This window comes from Punica granatum, chromosome 4 (assembly GCF_007655135.1).
Source record: "Punica granatum isolate Tunisia-2019 chromosome 4, ASM765513v2, whole genome shotgun sequence".
NCBI classification, from domain to species: domain Eukaryota; kingdom Viridiplantae; phylum Streptophyta; class Magnoliopsida; order Myrtales; family Lythraceae; genus Punica; species Punica granatum.
Window position 1 is genome coordinate 30,559,108 of NC_045130.1, and position 18,314 is coordinate 30,577,421.

The 18,314-nt window shown below is 40.6% G+C and overlaps 1 protein-coding gene and 1 pseudogene across 1 annotated transcript; both read right to left on the reverse strand.

Annotated features, from left to right (window-relative positions):
• Nucleotides 1-1,631: 1,631 nt before the first annotated feature.
• Nucleotides 1,632-4,577, reverse strand: LOC116202523 (annotated as a pseudogene).
• An 18-nt stretch (nucleotides 4,578-4,595) lies between these two features.
• Nucleotides 4,596-8,848, reverse strand: LOC116202524 (pentatricopeptide repeat-containing protein At5g47360-like). Its single transcript, XM_031534103.1, has 3 exons — nucleotides 8,682-8,848; nucleotides 5,035-7,244; nucleotides 4,596-4,808 (listed from the first exon to the last, which is right to left on the reverse strand). Exon 2 carries the CDS (start codon nucleotides 7,123-7,125, stop codon nucleotides 5,692-5,694), a length of 1,434 nt encoding a protein of 477 aa, XP_031389963.1. The 5' UTR covers nucleotides 7,126-7,244; nucleotides 8,682-8,848; the 3' UTR covers nucleotides 4,596-4,808; nucleotides 5,035-5,691.
• Between the last annotated feature and the right edge of the window lie 9,466 nt (nucleotides 8,849-18,314).

The window sequence follows — 18,314 nt, forward strand, 5'->3', positions numbered from 1 at the left end:
GAACCGGACTCTATCATATTGGGATCTGAGTCGGAATCCACAGACTTTAAGTATTATATTGGAACCTGTAACTTTATTTTTTTATGCAAATACAGGTAGTGATATAAATAAAATCGAAAAGATATCATTCATAATCACGTAAAACAGATGAACGTGACAGATTAATCATATCTCATCTATCCATATACAAAACCAAAGGATTATAGCTCTATTTAGGATTATGTAAAAAACAAAGCAAATAGTAACCGAAAAAAAAAAGCAAATAAGCAACAAAAGGATTCCGTAACTATTTGGCAAAAAAAAAAGGATTATCTAGTTTTCCTAAGTAAGTATTAGTAGACATAACAAATAAGCTCTCCTTAGGATTACGCAGTCTCTGACATCGCAAATAGAAGATTATTCCAATATAAAATAATTTTAAAAAAAGAGTCTCGGGCATAGGTTATGCTCTAGGCATCCAATATTTTGAAACCGAATAGGAATCGATTTTCACCAATTTCTTAAATTACTACACATACCCTATCCTATTTTTAATTGAAGTTACCTAGACCCTAACTATTCCAACCGGTATCAGATAACCGAGCACACGATCGCATGCCATAATATATGTGTTAGTATTACTCTCACCTAATATTTTCTCACCAAAACCAAACGGGAAACCAAACCGTAAAGGAAACCGATTATCGAGGAATGAACATTGGCCTTGTTTTTCGATTTTCCTTGTTTTTTAATTGATTTCTTTGGTATAATTTTAATTAATAATTATTTTGAGAGCCAGCTATTTACTCTTTGTATCAATTAAAAGAAGGGAGTGGTTAGGATACGAAGCCTCCCTTAGAGTGCGTTTGGTAGTTTATCGGTAAAGTAGTAACTGATGATATACATTCCCACTAAAGTAGGAATCCACTTTTCCACCCCTTGGTGGAATCTACATTACCAATCATGTGGGAATGTGAAAGTGGGAATCTGAATTACCACGACCTAACCAAACATGAGAATCTAGTGAGTCCTAGGAAAATTAATTCACATTCCTGAAAAATATGGATAGATTCTCACTTACCAAACACACTCTTGAAGTGTATTTTTATGGGACTCCAAAAAAAAAATAAGTTTCTTACTATATGACAAGGTAACTTACTATTTAACAATAGCCTTGTTATATTTAAAACAATAAGATTAAAAAAATAAGCCACGTAACAAGTTTCTTACTATTTAATAAATATTTTATTATATTTAAAAATAATAAGTTCTTATTTAATAATAAGTTCGCCACTAACAAACATTCAATAACTTACCACGTGACATCTTCTAATTGGGCTATGTAAAATCCTCCTTTTAAGAAAAGCACCAAATAAAAATTGATCTCTTAAAAGAAAATGGAGGGAAATTGACGTTATTTCTGTTTCGCTGAAAAGTTTCGTTCCGCACCCCTCCAATCCAAACAGAGACTAGAAATTGACGTTCCCTCTGTTTCAGCGGATGGAAAAATTTGCTAACAAGAGAACTTGAGGCCAGGTGAAGAAACCTCACACAAGTAAGAGTTCCGTAGAGTTGATGCCGAATGCCGGATCCTCTTCATGCGTGGAAACTAATTACAACTGGAATACGAACGAGAAAAGGAGATCAAGACACAACAGCAAGTAACATCGAGTTTTCATTTCACACGCACGTGTACATGTATAGAAAATCCATTTCCCTGATCATGCTACAAAAAAAGACGGTTTACATTTGCTGTTAAAAAGTCCCAAAAACCATACTTACATTACATCATAGGCTATTACAGGCAGAGAACCAATTACAACTATTTGCCCGTCAATCTCCCTCTCACAAAATATTCAGAAAACCACAAAGGCTCCATCCGCACAAAATCCTCGGAGTCATCAAACTAGCAGTGCACGTTGAATATGGCTCCCCATGGTTTTACTCTTCAGTCTCGTCCCCCTTTGCAGGAGCCACTTCTTGTGAATTACAAGATAGAAAAGAAAAATAAAAGTGCCAGATGAGGGCCCTTTCAATTTTTACTTCTCCCAGCTCCTGCAGTGACCTTCAGAAAATGACTTGCATGAGTCCATCATCAAATCTTGAAGAATCCTCAACGACTGTATTTACCTCAGGCCTCTCTCCTCTTTTGGTCTTTCACGGATTTGATGTCTTTTGTGAGCATTCTTGGGGCTATTGCCATGGCCATTAGCTCTTGGAATAACAATTTGCAGGCATAAGGAATGTGAACCTGCAGAAAATCATTAAACCAAGTCAGGAAAAAAAAAAAAACACTTGGACAAACGGCAATAGGATGATGTCCTTGAAAAATTTAAGAATCAGGCCTGAACAATGTAATTAAACACTCTTTGCCAGCCAAATATATAAAATTTGCTCTCATAATATAAGCCTTCAGCAAAAAGATAAGCACCTGAACAATGTCGGTCTTATTCTAGAAACCTCTGCACTCGAACGAGTCCTTCTTAAGGTTTGCAATAGCTATCAACCCACAACGCTCACAAACATGAACTCTATAGGCATCACCCTGATCAAACCTCTCCTTCAGAAAGTGGGCAGCACCATGTGCAATCATGCAGTCTCTCTCCATCTCAGCAAACGGAAGCCCATCATCACAGGACCGTCCCCCCGCAGACTGCCTTGTGAGGATATGCACAGGCCCACGTCCACGGGAATGGATCTTGTCATCGACCATGTGTTTCAGTCTCTGGTAATAGGTTGGCCCCAGGGATATCATAGCACTGAGTCTCCATCCTGTGTGGCCATTGTACATTGTCTCAAATCCACGCATTTGGTACCCACACTTGTGAAGAGCCTTGCTGATGTTATCCACCTATCAATTACCAAAACAAAATGCATGCCAATTCCAAAATCAGTATTGAAATGAAAAAAACTGGAACAAGTTTCCAATTGTTACGCTTTCCTACTTCAAAAATAAAAGGAGGGGTAGTTGGCCTTCAATGACATGAATAGGGGCGAACTCATATATCTAAACAGTAATGGCATAGAAAGAACTTACAGTGACATCCGTAAAAGGAGTTGCATCTCCCTCCTTCCCCATGTGTGCAGCAACATTCCCCATGATACACTCAATAAGCTGCCCGATCGTCATTCGAGAAGGAATAGCATGGGGGTTCACAATAATATCAGGAGTTATGCCTTCAACTGTCCATGGCATGTCTTCTCGAGTGTAGTTCATGCCCACTGTTCCTTTCTGCCCATGCCTACTGCTAAATTTATCTCCAACTTGAGGTATCCTTACTGATCTCACTCACTTTGACGAACCTCAATCCATCAGCATTTGTTGTCAGCAGGACCTGCATGCGAAATCAAATTATTAGGAAAACATTTTTGGTTTCTATTTGGTTCTCTAGTCAAAGTAAATTCTCTTCCCCGTTCTAGAAGACAGATATGTCATGTTTTCACAGCTAAGAATATCAATCCTTTATACTTTATGTGTTAATACGTGAGAAGCCATTCTCTTCATAGCCAAAGAGTTAAAAGCAATCATGACTTTATAAGCTAAAATTAGAATAAGAAGCTTTAATTCAATAGACCAACATAAACCCCGAAATCTCATATTAGTCCAAGAAACTTACTTGATCAACTATCCCTGTCTCGCTGTGGCGCAAGCTTATGCTGTAATCTCGCCCTGTATAACGGGAAGCTTGTCCCTCAGCTTCGTCTTGTGCGATTGGAGTTGTCTTTCTAATAATTACATCCTCACCTGAGACCCCTGTACCCTAAGAATGACAGATGAGTAGGATTAGCTGTCAAAGTGAAACTAGAAGCAAAAACATCAAATAGAGCAAGACCATCATCATCCAATTTATCATATCAACCATGCCATATGCCCTGTAATATGAAACAAACCCTCCGTTTAATTATGCCTATAAATTAAATAGCAGGACACAATACCAGGCAAAAGGATCAGAAACTTCATGAATTACCATCGTATTTGCTCTTATCAGGACGCCCAAAATCTACCTTGACAAGTGTCCCCATCTTTTTCTCCTCATCCCTGCGCAATAAAGTTACAGCAAACCACAAAAAACATGAAATGCAAATGTCAAAAAGCTGAACAAGTAGGAGACCAGCATACTGAGTGGTTTTCTTACCTATATGAACGGAAAAAGGAAGACCGGAAAAACCCACAATCAATTGATGACTGGTTCATGCTGACAGAATCTTCTTGATTGTACCCAGAGTAGCAGGCAATTGCGACAATAGCATTCTGCGTAATTACAGAGACATGAGGAAAAGTGGAGACAGACTCTTACCAAAGAAAATCAGGTGTTTATAATTCTGAATTAGACGCTCACAATGCCGGCAGGTAGTTGCCTAAAGTGAAGATGTTCCATGGCCCGTGTGGTGACAAGGGGCTTTTGAGGGTAATATAACACATATGCCAGGGTATCCTAAAAGAGAATAGCAAAGTGGTCAGAGAATGCCTGTACACGATCAGTTATCAGATTAAAAGAAGGAGATATAATGAAAGATGTAGAAGTGAGCACCATTCAAAACTGGTAATTGGTCACATAGATTCCCATGGCTTGCTTGCCCATTGCCGATTGATATGTACTGCATGGGGACTGTTTCATTTAAAAAAAAAAAAAAGAAGTAAATATTGATGACACCGTAAACCAAATTAATCAGTCAAGTTCACTTGTACTAAAAGAATTACCTGATTATGATCAGGAAATGGTATAATCTAAGCACAAACAACAAGGATCAGTGAAGGATGGATCTCACAATGGGTATAAGTTTCAGAATATGCCTCCTCTGGTTTTAAGCCTAGCTTGCACAAGGTCCTGGAAGAGAATATTACAAGGCAAATAAGAACGTTCACCAGCAGCAGATAAATGGCTGAACATGTTTTGTTCACAGTAAACCAAGTTTCAGGAGACTCCACTAGACTTTGTGAAAAGCACAATTTTTGACAACTGTGGCCCCCGTCAATCTTTTTGGTGTCCGCAACAACCTATGGACAAATTTAATCAGACTTAAAGGGGGTTTCAACTTTAACCATTTACTTACATTAATGGTCATTGATATCATAGTGGTTTCTTCTTCCTCAGTATCAATGTACTCTATAAATCCTTTAGCCAGCAAATCTTGCCATCCACCCTCTTCTGGGCTTTCCTGGAGAGTAGGAAGAATAAGCATGACTTTAATACCAAAATTAAGGGTGTGTTTGAGAGGAGAGAGAGGGAGATGGAGAGATTTATATGAAATTTTCCATAGAAATCCCTCTATTTCCCTCCATCTTCCTCCCTCTTCCTCCAAATCCCTTCCTCCCTCTTCCTCCAAATCCCTTCCTCCCAAACATAGCCTAAGAACCTCCAGACAAGTCTCAGAGTTTTAATCAACATACTCTCTGCTGTGATGCATGTATCTGCTTCTTCCTAATTAGAAGTCTTTGCTTCTCGACAATGAAAAGTGGACGACTGCACTGGCCATAATCAGTATATATCTTTGCTTCCAGGAACAAATCCCAATTCCTTATTCCATTGATAACCTTCAGCTCAGATATATAGCTAACCCAAGGTCTTTTGGATTCTCAGCCGCCTTAATTCTCGAGCTCTCAGCACGATCAATAGACCCTGATGATTGAAGTTGTATGAATGTAATCTAGTAAACTGTCACTAACAGCTTCTGTAGGATATGAGCCACATACGACGCCGTCTCCGGAGTTTAAAGTGGTTTTCCCACTTTTGTCAACTCGGGAATCAGCACACTCTCTTCACTGTTTTTTAGGAACTTCACAACATTATCGACATAAGGAGCTTGGAGTCTAATTCCTCTATCGAGCATTAACCTTGCAAGTGTTGCAGCCTCTTCTTTGTGGTTAAGCTTAGTGAGCCCCATAAGGAGCTCAGAGAACGCATTAGATCCAATGAAAGCCGAGCATCCTGCCTTCTCGATTTCCCTAAACAACATAAATGCATCAAAAGGCCTTCCCGTGGAGCACAGCTCCCTTATGATCATATTACAAGTCATCCCGTCAGGTCTCATTTTGCAACTCAACATTCTGATAAATCGCCTTTCAGCCTCTTCCAACTTCCCTAATCCTATCAAAGAAACGATCAAACTGCTATTGCAATCAGCAATCGAGAAGCTGCCGCAAGAAACGACCTTGTCAATCAATTCATCTACTTCCTCCAGACGCCCTTTAGCACAAAGGCAATCGACTAAGGCACGGACAGTGACCCGATTGGGAGGACATCCTTGATTGATCATTCTGTCCAATACCGCCAGTGCTTTCACCACGAGACCCTGATTGCAGAAGCTCTGAATGACAGAGGTATACGTAACAACATTAGGACTGCAATCTCCACCCCCTTTCTCCATCTCCGTCAACAACTCTAGACCCCTCTCGAGACTCCCGCTCCTGCAATATCCATCCAAAAGGGTTGAGAAAACCACTGTATTCGGGATACAGCCCTGCTCTTTCATATCCTGGAACAACATGCAAGCACTCTCCAACTCCCCCACATTGCAGAACCCTTTAATCATCTCGACAAAAGTGATCATATCGGGGCGAAGACCGACCAAACCCATCTCCCTCATCAACATTCCTGCAGTGGCCATATCGCCCTTCTGACAGAACAGCCTAATGACGACATTATAGGAAACGGTATCAGCCCCTAAGTTAAAATCACCCATCCTTCTCAATACCCAAAAAGCCTCGTCGGCAAGCTTAGCTTCCTTGCACAGATTCAAGACCACCTTAACTGTTTTGAGATTGACTGAGCACTCATCAGCTCTGTAAGACTCAAGAACTTCCAAAATCGCACCGGGGTTATGATGAATCCAGAAAATCTCACAAGCTTGCCTGTACATATGGCCACTGTGCCGGTAAGTGGAGTGAGTGCCAGCCCAGATGAAAAATCTGAGACCCAGCAAGGAACGATCCACAGAGCATCTGCGCAGCACCTTGCTTATGCATGAGGGGTCGATCTTGGCCCTGATGGAAGCTAGGGTTTTCTCGAAATTGGCTCCGTGATTCTGCAGGTGGGCGTAGAATTGCTCAGCCGATGAGGTTACCGCCGGCTGCAAAGTCGAGAATTTGCAGGTACTGAGGCCAACTGAGAGCGAAGCGAGTCGAGGAACGGAGCTTCGAAGCATCTCTTGAGCGGAATTCGATCCTCACAGTGCAATTGGAAGAAGAATGCGGGAGCCCTAATGGCCACTGACGCGTGGGGGTTATCGGGTTCTTCCGCCACGAACTCAACCCTGTTGGCCTCCTAACAGTACAGCAGAAGAAGTTCGAGTAGATGATTAAAATTTTCATGAAAGGATATTTGGATATCCAAATCAATTTATTTACATATTAAATATATTATTGTTGTCACTGTTATACAAGATCACGAATCCAATTTGACTTCTAGAACACAGTTAAAGCCTTACTTCTTGTTTCAGTTCCCAAAACATGATAAGGATGCTTCAACTACCAGTTCTCTCAATAAAGAAATATAACAAAGAGAAGCAAAAGCGAGGATCATGCTGTAGATACGACGTCTTAGGGGAAAAGATGCAAGAAAAAGTCGAGGTCTTTAAAATGTAGTAGATACTGAAAACGAATTCAAATTTCACATTAACTCGATGAATGCAGACTAATTAATCACCGAGTAACATGTCCAGTTGTAATGATCAGTTTTAGAAGGTAGATACCCCACCGATGCTGAATGGACTTGGATTTCTGTTGACAACCCATGCTGTTTTGCAGTTGCCGAACCAAAGCCTATAACATTGCACTAGCCCATCGGTTCCGGTAACCCCATGAGCAAGCGCACATATGAGAGGCCAGTTTTCACACATCACGATCATCTTACTAATGCTTCAGAGCTAAAACATTTTCTTTTTCGTGTAATTGCAAAAACCCTTTCACAATCAAATCTATCTGCCCATTTAGACCCTTGAGGCTCTACCTTCAACCCGTTTGACTCTTCAAAGATGATTATTGTCCCATCCGATCATGATCTATCTAATCAAAGAGAAACTCATAGAGCCCACAGAGAAATCAAAACCAGCCGGAAAGTTCTAGAACCGCATCGTGTCGAGGCTCATTTCGCCAAAAGTTCCCTAATTTTCCGAATTGAAAGCAATTTCCTGGAACAGAAGGTTCAGCATTTTGAAGAAAAACAAGGGGAAAATCGCAAAGAACAAGCTCAAAACTAACAAAGACACGGATAATGGATATGCCGCAAAGCTATACAGTAATAGAAAGCTCCGAGCAGTATGAAGACACCCATCATTAAAAAGAGAGTAAAAGGCGGAGGGAGGGAGGGAGGGAGGGAGAACTACCGGAAGAGACAACGCAATGACTGAACCAACTGATCGTTAATAGAAAGCTCCGAGTGGAGTGGATTTTCCCAAAGAAGCTTCAATGGCGATTAATTACAGGAACGTGAAGGAAGAAGACCAACAGACAAACATAACAGGAACGCGAAGGCTGAAGACCAACAGACACCCGAGCAAATTATATATTCCTACTTGATCAGCTCGTAGAGGTACAAAACCAGAAATTTTTCTGCCCCCAGATCATCAAACCCCCTAAGCACCACGATTCGAGCTGCGAGCCACGGGTCGAACGCCAAATTTAAGAACCCGGCCTCAAATCAGAGAACACTTACTGGAAGAGAGACGACACAGAGAGAGAGAGAGAGAGAGAGAGAATTTACTCTGAACTAATCTGCAGCGTCTTGGAATCCGAATAAGAAGAAGAAGAAGAAGAAGAAGCAGAAGCTTGCCGTGATTCTTGCAAGGCAGGAAAGAATCGTCGACGACGGAGGGATATCGCGAAGAAAGGGAGACTGCTCGAATCGATGAGCGGAGAAGATGATAAACGTGTTGGGCTATCCCTCCAATTTGGAGGAAGTTGGGCTCAAATTGTATTGGGCTTTTATCGGGCTTTAATAGGCTCAAGAACCCAGTTTTGTTAGGGTTTATATTTCAGCATATATATATATATATGGCAGCAGAGAACAGCAGAATAACGCAGCTGCAGATTTGAAGAGGCGGCAGAACAGCAGCAGCAAAGGCGGCAGCACAGCAGCAGCAAAGGCGGCAGCACAGCAGCAGCAAAGGGGCAGCGCGCAGCTGGAGATCAAACCTCGATCGGTACATCAAACGAACTCCGATTGGGACGAAATTTTGACAGCAGCTTCACAACACGTGGGGCTAACTTCTGAACGGTCAGAATTTCTATTCGAGCTCTGTAGGTGCTGTTTCAGCTGATTTTGTGAACCACCCGGTGTGGGTGACGAATTTAGTATTTGGGTGATCCAAGAGAGTGTTTCTCTTGAGTTTGGTGATCCAAGGGTTTACCCTTGATGAAAGACATTGTATAACCTTCATAGTGGATCGTTGATTCGGAGTTGGTCCCGTGGTTTTTCCCCACATTGGGGTTTTCCACGTAAAATTCTTGGTGTTGTTTTACTTTACTGCTTGTTGGTTGATTTGATTAGTTCCTATCTCGATTACACTAGAAGGGGAGGAAGATTAATCGCTGCGTTATTGTTTGGTTGAGTACATCCCTAACCCCCAACAAGTGGTATCAGAGCTTCGGGTTAGAGAAGTTTGAGTTTTTTCGGTGTTTTCGAGATGGAGGAGTCTACAGGATCTATGTTCAAGTTGAATGCAACCAACTACTCTATATGGAAGTCTCGGATGGAGGATCTTCTATTTTGCAGGGATTTGTACGATCCTATTGAAGGGGATTCCGCGAAACCCAAAGATAAGGATGACAAGGCTTGGGAACGCACAAATCGGAAGACTATTGGTTTGATTCGGCAGTGGATAGACAATAGTATTTATCATCATGTTGCTCAGGAGACAAATGCAAAAGCTTTGTGGGATAAATTGACAAATCTCTATGCGAGGAAGACACCGCAAAATAAAGCATTCCTCGTGAAGAAGCTGGTTCATCTTCGCTTTCAGGATGGAGGTGATATGGCTGCGCACATGAGTAATTTCCAGGATATTATTAACCAGTTGATGAACCTGGAGATAATATTACCCGATGAGTTGCAGGCTTGTCTACTTTTAGGGACTCTACCGGATAATTGGGACACACTTGTGGTTGCATTAAGCAATTCTGCGCCAAACGGGAAGCTATCGTTGGCCACGGTGACAGACAGTTTATTTAATGAGGAGACCAGAAGGAAAGGCTCGGGGATTTCCATTCAGTCTGAAGCTTTGGTTACTGAACAACGGGGGAGAAGTCAAAGCAGAAATTTCTCTTCCAAGCATAGTAACTCACGTGGCAAATCGAGGGGCAGATCAAAGTCGAAGACGAGGAAAGTGGTCACTTGCTATCACTGTGGAAAGGAGGGACACTACAAAAGGGAGTGTAGAGCTCTGAAGAAAAATCAGAATGGCAACGGTGAGAGCAAGAAGGAAGAAGGCACTACAGCAGTGGCATGTGATGGAGAGACCTACATCATTTGTGATGAAGCCTATGTGAATTTCACATGTCAGGACTCTACCTGGGTTGCAGATACAGGTGCCTCGTTTCATGTCACTCCTCATCGGGATTTCTTTTCATCTTACACTACCGGGGACTATGGTTATGTGAGAATGGGGAATGGACAATCATGCAAGATTGTCGGTATTGGTGATGTCTGTCTAGAGACCGAGCTTGGCTGCAAGTTGTTTTTGAAGAAGGTGAGGCATGTTCCAGAAATTCGCCTTAACCTAATCTCGACGGGTCAACTTGATGATGAAGGCTACAGTAATGAATTCAGCAATGGGAGATGGAAGCTCTCCAAGGGTTCGTTGATTGTGGCACGGGGTCAGAAGACCGACACTCTCTACAGGCTGCGTGCCAGACACAATTCCGGTCAAATTAATGTTGTTGAGGATTATCCTATCGAGCTATGGCATAGGAGACTTGGGCATATCAGCGAGAAAGGTATTCAAATTCTTGCTAGAAAGCAGTCTTTGCCCGTTAAAGGTATGCACTTGAGCACTTGTGATCACTGTTTAGCTGGTAAGCAGAGAAGAGTTTCTTTTGTTAGAAGTCGTCCCTCTAGATGCCATCATATACTTGATCTTGTGCATACAGATGTTTGTTTTATGTCGGATAGATCTCTTGGTGGTGCTCTCTATTTTGTGACATTTATAGATGATCACACCAGGAAAGTTTGGGCTTACCCTATGAGAACTAAAGATCAGGTGACTGAGATTTTCAAGAACTTCCATGTAGCAGTGGAAAGAGAAACAGGCATGAAGCTGAAATGTGTCAGAGCTGATAATGGTGGTGAGTATAGAGGTCCTTTCGAGAACTATTGCAGGACTCACGGTATCAAACTTGAGAAGACGGTACCGAAGACACCACAACAGAACGGGCTTGCAGAGAGAATGAACCGCACAATTGTTGAGAGAGTTCGTTGTATGCTTTCTCAAGCGAAACTGTCTAAGCCTTTCTGGGGCGAGGCAATGAGGTCAACGGTTGATCTTATTAATCTTACACCGTCAGTTGCACTTGATGGAGATGTACCCCAGCAGGTGTGGACCGGCAAGAAAGTATCATACAAGCATCTCAGAGTATTCGGGTGCAGGGCATCTGTTCACATTCCTCGAGATGAAAGATCAAAACTTGATGCCAAGGCAAAACAGTGCATCTTCTTGGGTTATGCACATGAAGAGTTCGGGTACAGGCTTTGGGACCCTGATAGCAAGAAGATCATCAGGAGCAGGGATGTTGTCTTCTTTGAGGACCAGACAATCGAGGATTTGCAAAAGTTAGAGAAGGCCAGTGTAGGCAATCCTCACGAGATCTCTATTCCTGTACCGGTTGATGTAGAGCATCCAATGGAAGAGGTACCTGGTGAGTATGAAGAAACCACGACTGGGGGTGAGATTCCTCAGGTAGATGATGATGTGACTACGGATGATACAGGCTCGCAGTTACAGTTAGAGCCTGCAGATCTACCTAGACAATCTGATAGAATAAGACGATCATCTACAAGATATCCGCCTCATGAATATGTGCTACTGACTGACGGGGGAGAACCTGAGTGCTATGATGAAGCTGTGGCACATGAGTACAAGGAGCACTGGTTGAAGGCGATGAATGAGGAGATGAACTCCTTGTCTGAAAATCACACGTATGACCTAGTGAAGCTACCGCAAGGTAAGAGAGCATTGAAGAACAAATGGGTCTACAGGTTGAAGACAGAAAACTCGCGACCTCGATACAAAGCTCGACTGGTAGTGAAAGGTTTCAACCAGAAGAAAGGAGTTGACTTCGAGGAGATCTTCTCGCCCGTTGTCAAGATGTCATCGATCCGAGTTGTTCTCGCACTGGCAGCTAGTCTGAATTTGGAGATCGAGCAGCTCGATGTAAAAACAGCTTTCCTGCATGGTGACTTGGAGGAAGAAATATATATGGAGCAGCCTGAAGGATTCCGAGTTAAAGGTAAGGAGCATTTGGTGTGCAGGCTGAGGAAGAGCTTGTATGGGCTTAAGCAAGCACCTCGGCAGTGGTATAAAAAGTTTGACTCTTTCATGTTGAGCCATGGCTACACACGGACAACTTCAGATCATTGTGTGTTCGTGAAACAATTCTCGAATGGTGATTTTATCATTTTACTGTTATATGTGGATGATATGCTACTTGTTGGTCATGATATGAGCAAGATTGCAGAGTTGAAGAAAAAGCTCAGCAAGTCCTTTGCCATGAAGGATTTGGGACCGGCAAAGCAGATCCTTGGGATGCATATTTCTCGTGACAGATCAAGTGGAAAACTTTGGCTTTCTCAAGAGAAGTACATCGAGAAGATTTTGGATCGGTTCAACATGGGTAATGCTAAACCAGTTTCTTCACCACTTGCTTCTCATTTCAAACTTAGCTCGAAGCAATGTCCTACAAGTGAGAAGGAGAAAGAAGAGATGAAGAAAGTTCCTTACTCATCAGCTGTAGGAAGTTTAATGTATGCCATGGTCTGTACAAGGCCAGATATTGCTCATTCTGTTGGTGTGGTAAGTCGTTTTCTCTCCAATCCGGGGAAAGAGCATTGGAATGCGGTTAAATGGATCCTGAGGTATCTCAGAGGAACATCCAAGGTGTGTTTACACTTTGGCACTGGTAAGCCGGAGTTAGTGAGCTACACGGATGCAGATATGGCAGGAGATATCGATTCCCGGAAATCCACTTCGGGATACTTGATGACTTTTGCAGGGGGAGCTATCTCATGGCAATCAAGACTTCAAAAGTGCATCGCTTTGTCTACAACGGAAGCCGAATACATTGCGGTGACCGAAGGTTGCAAGGAGATGTTGTGGTTGCAAAAGTTTTTGCAGGAGTTGAGCTTGAAGCAAGAAAGGTATGTTCTACACTGTGATAGTCAAAGCGCCATTCATCTTTGCAAGAATCCCACTTTCCATTCGAGGTCGAAGCATATCGATATCAAGTTTCATTGGATTAGAGATGTGTTGGAGTCCAAGCTGGTGAAGCTAGACAAAGTGCACACTGATGAGAATGGAGCTGATATGATGACAAAACCTCTCGCTAGGGAGAAACTTCATGTTTGCCGAAGTATAGCCGGTATGCTTGAAGCCTCCAAATAGTCGGGAGGGGGAGTTTGTTGGGCTATCCCTCCAATTTGGAGGAAGTTGGGCTCAAATTGTATTGGGCTTTTATCGGGCTTTAATAGGCCCAAGAACCCAGTTTTGTTAGGGTTTATATTTCAGCATATATATATATATATGGCAGCAGAGAACAGCAGAATAACGCAGCTGCAGATTTGAAGAGGCGGCAGAACAGCAGCAGCAAAGGCGGCAGCACAGCAGCAGCAAAGGGGCAGCGCGCAGCTGGAGATCAAACCTCGATCGGTACATCAAACGAACTCCGATTGGGACGAAATTTTGACAGCAGCTTCACAACACGTGGGGCTAACTTCTGAACGGTCAGAATTTCTATTCGAGCTCTGTAGGTGCTGTTTCAGCTGATTTTGTGAACCACCCGGTGTGGGTGACGAATTTAGTATTTGGGTGATCCAAGAGAGTGTTTCTCTTGAGTTTGGTGATCCAAGGGTTTACCCTTGATGAAAGACATTGTATAACCTTCATAGTGGATCGTTGATTCGGAGTTGGTCCCGTGGTTTTTCCCCACATTGGGGTTTTCCACGTAAAATTCTTGGTGTTGTTTTACTTTACTGCTTGTTGGTTGATTTGATTAGTTCCTATCTCGATTACACTAGAAGGGGAGGAAGATTAATCGCTGCGTTATTGTTTGGTTGAGTACATCCCTAACCCCCAACAAAACGGAAAGAATGAGCCGAGCACTAAGCCCCAATCCTGTCCTGTGTTTTCAGGCCCAATGAAAATCTCACGGCCCCCTAACAACCTCGTTAGTGATGGTGAGGCGGACAACATTAGGAGCTGAATTTAAAATGACCAATCTGTTATCTATGCGTTGCCACTAACTGGAAATTTATAATATATAATTTCTGCTTTCTAAATAATTCCATTATCTTTCATTTGTTAATGAAATCCACTGCGCTCTACGTTCGCCTTTGAACTATGCGTCTAGTCCTCTCGGTATCCAAAATACATAGGATGACACATAGATGTCAAAAGACAAAATCTACGAGCCTGTCGTCGTGAAGGAGAATAGGTGAAAAGGAAGATACATTGTATCGTGGTGGCGAGGGATAGTCTACTTGCGTATCAAGAATAAAAAGTGGACAAATCGTGAAACAATGAAGAATTAAATACTTTGAGTTATCGAGAAGACAATAACCATAAACTAAAGATTTGCAAAAGACAACATTTTATATACTCTTTTTTTAACTTTTTTTTTATATTACAATAGATATATAGCTTAAAAAAAGAAAAGCGTTAAAAATTTAAGTATATATATATTCTTTTTCAATTATAAGGGAGGCCCGTAGGCCTAATACAATAAAATAAAAATCCTAATAGCTAATAAAGGAATGCGAATAGTCCCATTGAATATCGTAGCTGAAACCTCTTGGTTGACAGCAGAGGCATACGCCACCACGTACACTCTCTATCGATTAAATATATATTTAAAATTTTCTCTATTTGCAGAAATTTTTCATTAAACATCTGGTAAGTAGTCATCCTAGCTTCCGATATATAAAGAACTAAGTAGTAATATATCTAGAATAGGTAAGTAGAATACTCCTCAAATCTCCCTAAAGAACCCCTTGGATAGCTTCCCTGAAAGGCTGTACTAATCCTTGTACAAGAACATTCTGTGTCCATAATTTTTCAGATCACAAATTTCGGCCATCGGCCACACCTTTACTCCAAAATTTCTTAAATCTTACAATGCCTTCCCAAGGTAGTTTTTCTAAGAGCATATGCAATGCTTTAAAAAAATTGGCCCAGTTGCCTCCACGTAGCAATGGGCCGGGATACTTTTTCTTCCCCCAATCTGGGGAAAGAGAAATAGTTTCCCTGCCCATATTAGTGGGCTAGGGGATAGACTCGCTCCATTCGGAACGCGTCATGTGCCTCCATTTTTCATTTAATAAATATGTAAATAAAAAATTATAAAGCAAAAAAACATGTAGAGCCACAAATGGCTCCCAAAATACACCTCCCCATTATGGGAGAGACGGACAATTTTTCCTTCAATCCATTTCGAGTGACGTGACACCATATAAGACCCTTGAAATAGGAAATGAGTCACTAAAATGGGCATTCCGATCGCAAATGCTCTAACATTCTCTTCGCAGCATCTTTCTCCTAGTCGCGATTACAATAAATTCCAACCAACTTATCTTCAAATTCGTCCTTTTCTTTTGTTTTTTTTTTGGTTCTTTACTTTAGAATAATAAACATTTTGTTTGATCATTTAATGAAACAAGTGGTTAAATTTCTCTTTTGCGGTCGCTAATTTAATGCCACTTGTACAATTTTCTTTTTTTGCATATATGGCATTTAAGAAATACCATTATTTTAATTTTAAAAAATAAAATAAAATAAAATAATTTAAGAAAAATCGACAAAAGAACCGAGAGGAGAGAGTGGCAACATGGCTCAGCGCAAGCCACCATCATCCCAAGCAAGGTTGCCGACGATATCAAAGGTCATCGGTAACCTTAAATGGGCGGGGGTTTCTAAGGCGAGCCACCACTACCCTCTCTTCCCTATGGGGGCATAGTGGCTTTATAAATTCTTTTGATTCCCCCGGTTTTTGTTTCTAAATTTCGAAGTAATTTTTTGAAATTAAAATGAAGAAATTCTAATAAATACGCATATGGAAAGAATTTTATGCTTGTACCGAGTTTGTAGTCACGTCTATGTAATTTAACTGCTCAATTGATGAAATAGACCAAGTAAAATATTTATCTCAAGGTAAAGAATGAGATTGAACCCAAAAAAAAAAGAGGACAAAATCGAACATTAAGTCAAACATAAAGTTCAAATATGTACTTACTAGTGTTCAATCTCGTACGTTGCACGGATTTGTGTTTATATATTTATATTTTGTACGAATAATAATTATCACCATTTAATATATTAATTTACTTATTAATAGTATAATTCTTATTATTATTGAAAATAAAAGTTTTCAATAATTAATTTTCAAAAGTAGTTTTCAATAGAGTTACATGAATACTTTTGAATAGTTCAATTATAATTTTATAATTAACGTTCTTATTATATCATGTAAATTTATTTAATTTCTCTCACAATTTTAGTTTATATTTTATATAATTACATTATTTTATATATTTTATTCTTTTATATTATTTTCAAATTTACAGAATTTTTCTTATGATTAAAGATTGTTATTATTCTATATAATATCCTTTTTTCAATTTATATAATCTTCCATAACGGCTAATGATTGTTGTTGTCCTCTATAATAAGACATTATATATATTTTTGTATATGTATATTAACTCTATTTTTTATATATACTTTTTATATATTTCTTATTGTTTTAGAATTTATTAAGAGGTAATCATTTTTATGATTCATGATTCATTTTTTTAATACGTTCAATTTCACTTTTAATAAGCTCGTACATATGTTTGTTTAGTTTTTATGATAAATTGTATATATGCTTCATTAATTTTCGTAGAAAAATCAAATTTTTATATCAATTTCTATAACCTAGGCTCAATTTTTATAATGTTACATTAAGTTAATTGTTTATATACATTTATCCACTGTTATCAAAACTGGACCGGACCGGACCGGCCGATTCGATCGGTCGGACCGGACATATTAGCAAGAAAACCCAAAATGCACAAAAAAAACCGATGAACCCAAAAAATCGGCCAGTTTTTAGATAAATCCATCAAACCCATTTGAATCGGCCGGTTGCATGGGTTCAAAAATTTAAATGAAATCCGAACCGAAACCCCCCAACCCGAAATGAAAACGAGCATAAATCGCAAAATTGAATTGAAAACCCTAGTCTTCTTTGTTCTTCCTTCTGTTCTTCATCTTCGTTGTTCTGTCCTCATCTCAACTCAGTTCATCAGTGATTAGTCATTGCAAGTTTCATCTTCTGTTTCGAGCTCTTCTGCTTCGAGCTCGATCATCGCAAGTTTCATCTTCTCCTTCGAGCGGCAAAATCGACTCCATTCTCTTCTCCTTCGAGCAGCAGAGTTTAGACCAGAGTCTTTCCTCTTTTCCTTCGAGCAACAGAGTCCAGAGTCTCAGAAGATTCCTCTTCTCCTTCCATCATTCGAGTAGTAGCTTCTATGATTGCAAAGTCCAGACCGAAGTCTCCAAACTCCAAACGATGGCGCGACAGCGGCAGCTTCTGTGATTGCAAAGTCTAGAGTCTACAGGCAAAGCACGGTTCAAGCTTCCTCTTCCTCTTCTCCTTTGCTTGCGGTGACTGGACTAAATTTAATTTAATTGTGGTAAGCTTTGCTTGCGGTTGCGGTGACAAATTGAGGCATTGGTTGGTTGATTTTACTGAAAATGAAAATTGAAATGCATGGTGACTTGCTGTTGCTGAATGTTGAGGGATTGGTTGGTTATTTTTGCTAAAAATGAAGATTGAAATGCACGGTGACTTGCTGTTGCTCCTGAGGCATTGGTTGGTTGGTTTCGCTGAAAATGAAAATTGAAATGCACGGTGACTTGCTGTTGCTGAATTCTGAGGCATTGATGGTTGGTTTTGCTGAGAATTAAATGCACGGTGACTTGCTATTATAGAGGCATTGGTGGTTGGTTTTGCTTATGCTGCCCTTTAATGGTATTTACTCTTTTGAGCTATTGCTCAGTCACCCTTTATTGGTCTTTATTGCCCTGCTTTTCTTAATATGGAGCTTGAAATATATTTTTTTTCATCGTTATAGGCTACTAGCTAGACA

What these genes read in the sequence shown, in the direction of transcription:
- LOC116202524 (XM_031534103.1), bottom strand. Translation starts at nt 7,125, where the DNA reads ATGCTTCGAAGCTCCGTTCCTCGACTCGCTTCGCTCTCAGTTGGCCTC.